At 38.6% G+C, this 10,828-nt stretch overlaps 1 protein-coding gene across 1 annotated transcript in view; it reads right to left on the reverse strand.

Moving 5' to 3' along the window:
* Positions 1 to 2,977, reverse strand: part of LOC126293295 (F-box/LRR-repeat protein 7-like) — a 99,005-nt gene extending 96,028 nt beyond the window's left edge. Inside the window, exons 1-2 of the mRNA XM_049986423.1 lie at positions 2,606 to 2,977; positions 18 to 416 (exon numbers count right to left, since the gene is read on the reverse strand). Coding sequence (XP_049842380.1) covers positions 18 to 178 — 161 coding nt within the window. The 5' untranslated portion in view covers positions 179 to 416; positions 2,606 to 2,977. The remainder of the gene's footprint in view (positions 1 to 17; positions 417 to 2,605) is intronic.
* Between the last annotated feature and the right edge of the window lie 7,851 nt (positions 2,978 to 10,828).

Here is a 10,828-nt window from a genome sequence, read left to right on the forward strand (position 1 = left end):
GAGGTCAAACTTCTTACCCAATCACATATTGCTTGTCATACCACAACTTAGCATCTTGGGCAATACTCTTCCAACGGGTGCACACCTTCTGCAAAAGGTTGACATTTTCACTCAAGCTCATGTACGAGAAGATCTCCAGCATTATCTCATCTGGCAAATCATCTACAGTTGTGGTCATAGTGGGCAGTTCAGAAGTGTGGCTGTTGGTTGGCAGTGGACCGTCTCCTGTTGACCAGTGGCAAGTTGTATCTTTCTGTTGTAAGTTTGCTAAGTGTTTTCCAAACACAGTAGGTATACAAGACACACTGGATGTAACTGTGGTTTCCGTGTCATCTGATTTTATCAAAGCCAGTCTGCTAAACCTTCCCCATAAGTATTTACACACACAGAGTCACTGTCGGAGCTTGTGTCTGCACCTGTGACAGTAAAAATACGGCACACATCACAAATAACAGAATTACAGATGACAGTTGCTATGTTAAAAAATGGACTATTCCCAATAGACTGAGTTCTATTCAACATAGATAAGCTGCTATCACTGCTGACCTGCTAGAAAACCAAGAAGGAAGTTAAATTTTGCCAGATGAAAGTAATCCCACATAAATGCCCCGCCAAACCAGTCTCGGGCAGAATATATGTAATCTAAACCTGTTACTATGCAGATTGTTCAGAAGAAAACCTTTAAATCTGAGGGAAGTGCAGTGGTGTGTGTGTGTGTGTGTGTGTGTGTGTGTGTGTGTGTGTGTGTGTGTGGTAAATTAGTTACATAATTAATATGTTCAAGTTGTTAATGCTTCCATGCAATATAGTTGTGTTGCCAACAGCCTTACCACACTCGTAACACCGCTTCCCATCAGATCACCAAAGTCGCACTTGGATGGGTGACCATCCAGTCTGCTGAGCGCTGTTTGCAAGAGAGGTGCACTCAGCACTTGTGAGGCAAACTGAGGAGCTAGGCCTACTTGACTGAGGAGCAGCAGCTCTGTTCTCGTAAACTGACATACGGACATGAGAGCAGTGTGCTGACCACATGCCCCTCCATATCCACATCCAGTGATGCCTGTGAGCTGAGAATGCCATGGCAACCGGTCAGTGCCATTTGGCCTTCATGTCTCGTTCGGGCAGAGTTTCAGTTTTTTAATACAGTTGTGTTCAGTCTACTGCTCATGTTTTCCTTATGCCTAATTAAAAACAGGAATCACATTAACAGCCCAGCAACAGATCAGTCTGATGATGCAAATAAAATTGATAAGAATCAAACAGGTCCCAAAATGAACATGGAACCATTCAGTGTAAGACATGATGTGACAAAGATAATAAACTTAAAAACAATTTTAATTATTATTTCACCTCTCCTCCTGGCCAAACAACCCATATTACAGAGACCCCATCTCACCTCACTCAGTTTGTACAGTTTCTCTATGTGGAAGAAAATGAGCATGAAGTAAGGTAATATGTATTCTACAAAAAAATTCCTCTGGGTGCAATAGTGTAGGCCTATTCATTGCAGGTGATAAGACATGCATATTAGGAATCTCAAATACCTCTTACATACCACATTAATTACAACATTAGAGCAAACATTTATCCACCTCTTCGAACAATGAGTGTTGTGAAACAAGTTTATAAAAAGGGAAGTAAGGGATAAGGTTACAAATATACAGCAACATTATAATTCCCACTTCAGTAATATATTTAAAAGTATTATTGTGTGCCAACTCATTACACTTTTCACAGAACACAGACTACTTTTAAATTCTCAGCATGACTTCAGAAAAGAGCCACACATGACCACACCATTACACAGTTCTTCCACGAAGTGCACTGTCTGTTGAACCTGAGAATGGAGACTACAAGTACATTTTTAGAGCTGACAAAAGCTTCTGACACAGTTAATCACAGTTTACTTCTAGAAAAACTGAAATATTGTATTGAGGAGCCATACATGCATCTTCTAGCCACATACTGTTCAGTCATAAGCAGGAAACTTAACTGACATACAAATTAGACGATAAAATCTCAGGGTTGAATCCTTTCTCTTCCTCACACACATCAATTTTCTTGTTAGAACACAATTTTTGTTTTGTTTAATCTCCAAAAATCTTTCACCAAAGCTGTGGCATCTCCTTTTTTTTTTTTTACATACATTCATACAAAGTCTACACACATTAAGAATTTGTTGACAGATTTATAGTTGTTTATATTACATATGTACTTCTTTTTACATCACCCTATGGTTGAAAACAGATGTCAGCCCAAGTCTAAATTAACAGAGTATGTGATCTAGAGCAAAAGGATGTTGCTGCAATGTATGAATTTTAATTTAGACTACAACCCTTAAACTAGATATTAATAGTGACATATGTTGTTTTGTGATGAGTACGGCTGATGTGTTTCACCTATCCTGAGCTGTATTAGGTTATTTTTTGCCTGCTGGTGTGTTTCTGTTATGTTTGTATATAAAATTATCTGCGAACACCAAGACTTCAAAAAATAAATTAAACAGGTTTCTGATGGGAAACTTCTACTCAGTAGATCAATTTTTAAATATAAATTTGTAATTTTACAGCAATTGAAACAATTTAATTATGACATGTAAACAAACCTTATGTTAAACAGACACGTTTCATATCATTACGAAGTGTCGCCGTCATGATCTATGAACAAGTGTTAATTCAATTTAATCTAATCTAATCTTTTACTGTAGCCATCGATAAAATTCTGTGATGTTTTGTTTTGGAAAACTGGCATAATTTGTTGTTTATCGCTTGTGCAAGCGTATTTTTAATAGTGTCTGCGTGAGTTGGCCGTTGTTAATTGATGAATTCTGGATGTTATTTTGTTGCTGTTACACGCACAATTTCACTTTCCGCAAAATTTACGTTTCAGTGTACGTCCACAGTCTAACATTAGACTATGGTACGACTCTACATCTCAGCTTTGACATTTGACATCACACCGAAAACGTAAACGCTGGATTTTGTATCCCCACCACAGCTTCTCGAGCTCTGACCAAACGACCAATGAAAAGTCAGGACTGGAAGGCCAATCAAAAAGCGCTACATTTAAAACGCATGCAGATTTAAATTTGTAAACTGTGTTACACGTCCTCTGTATTCTCGCTTTGTTTTTGCCTATTTGAAGTTCGCAGCAAATTCTATTTGAGCTGTACTCTTAGGTTCCTGCTTAACCACACCATCTGAATTCGCAACGTATTCGGAAATAAAATATTTGTGACAAGCGAGGAATATAAACGTCATGCTGCTTGATGCATTCGCAGTCACTTCTGCTGTACTTTCATTTAAATGATCACATTGTCTGAAATAGCGTTGCCGTCAACATTCTGAAACGTTGCTGCAGCAGAAGTCAATTTTGCGGTTTGGCTAGACAAAATTGCTGATGTTGCAGCTGTTGTGTGCAAGGCTTTGTCGGTGTCGTCCGCCAACAGTAACACAAGTGGTACGCGGCAATCAGCCGATAACTACATTATGAATTGCGCCTATACGTCTATGACAGTAATGTATAATCATTTACACTTTTTTCTACCTAGTACTTCATTATGATACTGTTGCATACGCGATTAATATAGCGTAATGTAGTCTTCTTCTTCCTTCTTTTGGGTCATCTAAGAGTCACGCACCAATTTCAATGCTTCCTCCTTTGTTCTTGTTTCTTCCTTCAATATTCTTCCATCTTCTCACTATGTATCCCTTTTCTCTCCTCAAACCATTTTGATCCAGTCTTTTCTCCCTCCTGCTTTGGAATCCTTCCAGTTTTAACACATTCTTCTTAAAAATATCTCGTACCGTTGCGTCTTTTTCAATTGTATTGTTTCTTGCCTAACTTCTTGAAACCAGGCTATTGTTGCCTTCTTGTCCCAAAGATATTTAAAATTCTGTCTTTGGTTAACCTGTTTCTGTTCATTCTATTTAAATGACCAAACACTAGCAGGCGCCTCTTCCGTAGTGTTTCAGTTATGTTTTCTGTGTTGCAGTATACTTCTTCATTACTTCTCAATTTCCATACTTCTGTATTTCTTAGCGGACTAAGTATTTTTCCAAAGATTTTTCTTTCTAGAACTTCAAGTTTGTGTAGTGTGTAATTCAGTACTATACATTCACTTGCCGAAAGATTTTCTGGTTTTCCTACTGTGTTGTTGTGCTGCATTTTCAAATGTTTAAACAGAGACCTTTAGTTGTAAATGTTCCTGATTGTACCATATGCCCTCTTTAAATTAAGTGGTTTAATATACAGCAAATTTTTCTAATCCATTTTCTTTGATCATTTCTCCCAACTATTTAAATGTATTAACTCTCTCCATGTGCCCAACATCCGTTACTAGGACTTTGGAGCATTTTTTTTATATTTGTCATACATTTTGTTTGTCTACAGAGATTCTCAAACTTATTTCGTTATCTATTTCTTCTAAGAGACTGATTTGCATTTCTGCATTTGTTAGGTTTGCAGAAAGAACAGCAAAGCTTCTGCAAATGTTAGACAATGAATTTCCATAACTTTATTATTAGTCCCCAGCGTTATCGGTGATAGCTTATGTTCTTTTAGTTTTTGTTTCCACTCTCTTAGTGTTTTCTTTAAGAGCATTTGAACAGGAAAGTAGACAGTCCATTACTTTGACTTACACTTATTTTTATTTTGAATGCCTTAGGTATCTAATCCCGAAATTTTCCTACTGTGAGAATTTCGTGAAGAAAGTTTGCTAGTTCAGATTTAATGCTAAATTCTCGGATCATTTTGTCTGGTGTTTCACTGTCAACTGAGTCAAATGCCTTATTAAATCTATAAGTGTCACAACAGTGTCTTTAGAGTTTGGAAGTCTGAAAGGATTATGGACTTTGAAAATCTGTTCTGAGCAACATCTGCCGTTTCTAAATCCACTCTGATAGTATCCCAAATGGCTATCAAGTGTTGATGTTGCTTTCACCTGTTCATTAACATTGTTGAAGATGTTTTACAACCCTCTGGCAACTGAGATATGCCTCTGTAGTTATGTACATCACATTTATCACCCTTCTTGTGCAAAGTGTGAATAAGAACAACTTTATAATCTTCTGGAATCGTTTCACTTGCCAATATTTCTTCAAGCATGTTCCAAAGGTTAGTTACAATTTCTGGCAGAGGCCATTTTATAATTTCAGATGTAATACAGTTTTCTCCACTGGCTCTGTTGTTTTTCAGGGTATTTATTGTTTTTTTTAAAAAAAATTGTTCAGCTGTAGGTGGTGGATCTGCTTATATGTTTTCATGAAGGTCTGGAAATTGTAGCTTACAGTTCGGTTATTCACAGTTCAAGAGTGTTTCAAAGGGCTTTCTTACTATTTTAAACTCAGTCAAAGAAATAAGTAACAGTATCAAAGCAACAAATTCATCTGCAATGAACCTTTTTGGAACACCACTGCCTGTTAACCTGGCATTTCAATGGAGGGCTGTCACACCTGATGATGTTTTAAAAGCTCTATCCAAATTTTCAGGTTCTAAAAGTATGGACTGTTATTGGTTATCAATTAGCATAATTAAAAAGACAATGCACTCAATCACCAAACCATTAGCTTACATTTTCAATAAATATATAGAATTTGGAGTTTTTCCAGATGCACTCAAGGTATCAAAAGTTGTCCCAGTTTTTAAAAAAGGAGACAAACATCTTCCCCAAAGCTACAGACTAGTCTCCATTGTTCCAATATTCTCAAAGGTATTTGAGGCGCTGATAGACACACAAATAAGCAACTGCTTTAAAAAACACAATATCCTATGTAACAATCAGTTTGGCTTTTGAAAGGGGAAGAACACAACAGGGGCCATCTTGGAAATCATTGACCAAACCTTAACAGCTTTTGAAAATAATAGCATGGTATCACTGGTATTATGTGACATAAGCAAAGCTTTCGATTGCATTCCTGTTGACATACTACTGGGGAAACTAGAGTTTTATGGGGTGAGAGGGAGCTCTTTATCTGTGATAAATTCTTATTTAAGTAACCGAAAACAATTCGTTTCAGTCAGAAATTTAAATTTTTCCATCATGGAAATCAGCACAAGTGTACCATAAGGGTCTATCCTTGGACTCTTTTTCTTCATTGTCGCTATTAATGATTTATCTAAAAATATAGCTCAGCCTGTTGTGTGTTATGCTGATGATACAACACTACTTACCACACATCAGAACATTTCAGATCTGAATAACCTAACATAACAACACTAGATACGGCCCTGGACTGGTTTGCAGCCAATAAGCTCCTATGCAACCCTGACAAAACACAACAACTTTTAATGGGAACATCAAATGAAGTAGGCAATAAGTCAGTAAAGCTCTTAGGTATTCACATTGACTCAAAACTATATTGGGAGGAACATGTCAATCATGTATGTGAAAAAGTATCTCGGGTGGCATACCTTCTCTTGAAACTAAGGGAGGTAGTGAGCTTGGAGTACCTCAGGGTGACATACTTTGGGCTAATCCAGTCACATATTTCATATGGTCTGATTATATGGAGGCACTCCCCTCACATCAAAAATGTATTGAAATTACAAAGAAAAGTCATATGTATAACACATAAAAGAGGTCATAGGGAGCACTGTCATCCTCTTTTTTCCAGACTCAGAATACATGCAATAATAAATTTATACATCTATGTCACTGTACTCTATATTAAAAATATTTCAGAATTTATTGCCAGAAGGGAAATACACAAACACAACACCAGGGCTAACAGTAATTTAGACATACCGCACCACAGACTAGCGAGAACAGGAAATTCCCACAAAGTTAAACCACTCAAAATGTTCAATAAACTGCCAGTCCATGTTCAGTCTATGGATACAACTTCTTTTAAAATTAAGTGGTACAGCTGGCTATCAGATCATCCATTCTATGACATTAAAGAATTCCTTGAGATGCCTGAGGAGAATATAAGCATTTAAAATTTGTCTGTAGTTAAACATATTATTTTGTGCTGTGGTTAATCGTGTGTAATTACAAAGTTTATACTATAAACAATAAAATACCATATTATATTAGATTATAAGATAGCTTGTTGCGTTAACTTTTAAAAGATATCCTGTGTAATTTGGTACACTGCCATGCTTCAAATGTATTCTATAATGTATTGACAGAAGTTTATTTTATTATTCTGTATGTACTAGTACATCTTGTATGACGAAGCCAATATCATTGTAAAATGATCTACGGTGAATAAAATTCTTGATTCTTGACTTATGAGTATTGCTTAGGCTTATTTTACTATTTTCATATCTGGAGCAAATACTTGGTTAGATGGCGTTTTAACATTTAATAGAAATTCTGGGAGATAATTTTAACAAAGCTGTTTTGTATATAAAGAAGTTGTGACTTCTCAAACGATCATTTAGGATCCTTTATTATTCTTGCTGTTTCTTTCCTTTGCATTTTAAATTCATCAAGGTGATCTGCTCTCCCATAAGATTTCCATTTTTTCTGTTGTTTTGTTCTTTCTCTAACCGATTTTTCACAGGGTTCAGTTCACCAGACTATCTTCTTCATTTTTGTTGGTTCAAATACTTCCTTTGTTGCCCTGTTGATTTCTCTTCTTCCCATTTTCCTGATGTTTTGTGATGTTTAGAATGTCTGTGTGATATTTAACCAATTTTTGCTGGCTCTTTTGGTTTTTAGTATGGGGAAGTTTAATTTTATTCAGGCCATGATCAAAGTCAAATTCCCTGTTTCTTGTTACTTTTACATTCATGATTTCTTTCATATTGCTTTGAGAAATAGTCACATGATATAACTGGAACTCTCTAGTATTATATTTGGAGCTATCCATGTTTTTGCTTCCCTCGGCAGTTTTATGAAGTAAGTTGACATTAACTTCAATTCACTGTTTTATAAAGATTTATTAGTCTTGTGTCATTTTTGTTAGTTCTCTTATGAGCTGGATATTCTCCTATTATTTTTCGACTCTCTATTTGTGTGCTAAAATCCTCTAGCAGTGTCACAACATTTGATTTTGGAACTATTACTGTTATTATTGTTACTATTATTGTTGTATTAAAACTGTATGATACCACTGTACATATGATTAATGTATTAACATTACTATTTTAGCATATAATATATATTGTATCTACTTGTCTTACACATGCATATTTTTGTAACTATATTGTATTGTTTTATATATTGAACATACTAATGCAGCCAGTTGTATGGAAAGCATACCAATAGGCAAATAAAGGTTCTATTCTACTGTATTCAAGGGTGGAGAATATTTCATATTTCAGGGCAATATGTATATTTGTCCTCGTCAAACAGTTCACTCTCACTCTCACTGACAGTCTTATAGTCAAGTGTCTGAGCGAAAACAATATACAGCTATATGTAGTCACAAGGGAGACAATGGCTGTTCAAGTCTGTGACATACCATAAGTCACACATGTCCTCTAGGTGGTGCTAAAGAATAGTCACTTCAAGGCAAATGTCTAAAGTCAAGGAGCAGAGGCAGCCAAATAAACTCAAAGATCTCCTGGCTAAAATGAGTTCATCAGAAGACATGGACTGATAGAGTTCTTCTTGAGACCCTGCAGCTATAAATTTGTTACAAAGCTCTGTCCAATCAACATTGAAGGAACACATAAATAAAATTGCCAAGTCTTGCAGAAGATTTTATCAAAATATAACATTAATGTTGTCATCACTCAGGAAGCACATATTGAAAATGAAGAGCAAATGAATCAGAAAGGAAAAGATCCTGGCTTTGAATCACTAGGAGCAACAGTACTTATGGAGTCGCAACATACACACGATCGTCAATCAAGAATGCAAATCTATGCTCTGTATCTGACCTCAATTATACCCACGAAGTTACAGTAAAAATAGGAGAACAAATAGTAATTAATGTATACAAATCCCCAACTATGGTATCATAGCACACTGACATACACCTCGGAGACGTTAAAAGCCACCATACTCAATTGAAATATAAGGAAAGTGATGAGAATGTTGACATTGTAAATTGGGTGGAAGACAATAATTTATATTTAGTATTTGATACAAAGAATAAAGGAATATTCATATCAGCAGCTTGAAGACAGGAGTATCTAAGCTTTGTAACAACTAATGAAAATAAGTTATCCCTCCAAAGTCTACAGTTTGTGTTACAGGACTTCCCACGCTGCCAACTCTGTCCAATCTTAATTGAAATAAGGACAAATATCCCACTCGTTTCATCTTTTTCTAGATCTAGACTGAATTTCAGAAAAGCAAAGTGGGATGTATTTGCTAAAAATCTCGACAAATGTCTTAGTTGGATTGCCCCTAAAGAAAAAAACTACAAGGGGCTTGTTGGAGCAAAGAAGGAAATCCCTAGGGGCTACCAGAAGCGATATATAGCAGGTTGGAATGAAACACAACTGAGAAACAATATGAGGAATTTCTAAAAAGTGGGGACCCAGAAATATCGATAACATACACTCCTGGAAATTGAAATAAGAAAACCGTGAATTCATTGTCCCAGGAAGGGGAAACTTTATTGACACATTCCTGAGGTCAGATACATCACATGATCACACTGACAGAACCACAGGCACATAGACACAGGCAACAGAGCATGCACAATGTCGGCACTAGTACAGTGTATATCCACCTTTCGCAGCAATGCAGGCTGCTATTCTCCCATGGAGATGATCGTAGAGATGCTGGATGTAGTCCTGTGGAACGGCTTGCCATGCCATTTCCACCTGGTGCCTCAGTTGGACCAGCGTTTGTGCTGGACGTGCAGACCGCGTGAGACGACGCTTCATCCAGTCCCAAACATGCTCAATGGGGGACAGATCCGGAGATCTTGCTGGCCAGGGTAGTTGACTTACACCTTCTGGAGCACGTAGGGTGTCACGGGATACATGCGGACGTGCATTGTCCTGTTGGAACAGCAAGTTCCCTTGCCGGTCTACCAATGGTAGAACGATGGGTTCGATGATGGTTTGGATGTACCGTGCACTATTCAGTGTCCCCTCGACGATCACCAGAGGTGTACGGCCAGTGTAGGAGATCACTCCCCACACCATGATGCTGGGTGTTGGCCCTGTGTGCCTCGGTCGTATGCAGTCCTGATTGTGGCGCTCACCTGCACAGCGCCAAACACGCATACGACCATCATTGGCACCAAGGCAGAAGCGACTCTCATCGCTGAAGACGACACGTCTCCATTCGTCCCTCCATTCAAGCCTGTCGCGACACCACTGGAGGCGGGCTGCACGATGTTGGGGCGTGAGCGGAAGACGGCCTAACGGTGTGCGGGACCGTAGCCCAGCTTCGTGGAGACGGTTGCGAATGGTCCTCGCCGATACCCCAGGAGCAACAGTGTCCCTAATTTGCTGGGAAGTGGTGGTGCGGTCCCCTACGGCACTGCGTAGGATCTTACGGTCTTGGCGTGCATCCGTGCGTCGCTGCGGTCCACTCCCAGGTCGAGGGGCACGTGCACCTTCCGCCGACCACTGGCGACAACATCGATGTACTGTGGAGACCTCACGCTCCACATGTTGAGCAATTCGGCGGTACGTCCACCCGGCCTCCCGCATGCCCACTATACGCCCTCGCTCAAAGTCCGTCAATTGCACATACAGTTCACGTCCACGCTGTCGCGGCATGCTACCAGTGTTAAAGACTGCGATGGAGCTCCGTATGCCACGGCAAACTGACTGACACTGACGGCGGCGGTGCACAAATGTTGCGCAGCTAGCGCCTTTCGACGGCGAACACCGCGGTTCCTGGTGTGTCGCTGTGCCGTGCGTGTGATCATTGCTTGTACAGCCCTCTCGCAGTGTCCGGAGCAAGTATGGT

The sequence above is a fragment of the Schistocerca gregaria genome, chromosome 10 (genome assembly GCF_023897955.1).
Source record: "Schistocerca gregaria isolate iqSchGreg1 chromosome 10, iqSchGreg1.2, whole genome shotgun sequence".
Taxonomy (NCBI): domain Eukaryota; kingdom Metazoa; phylum Arthropoda; class Insecta; order Orthoptera; family Acrididae; genus Schistocerca; species Schistocerca gregaria.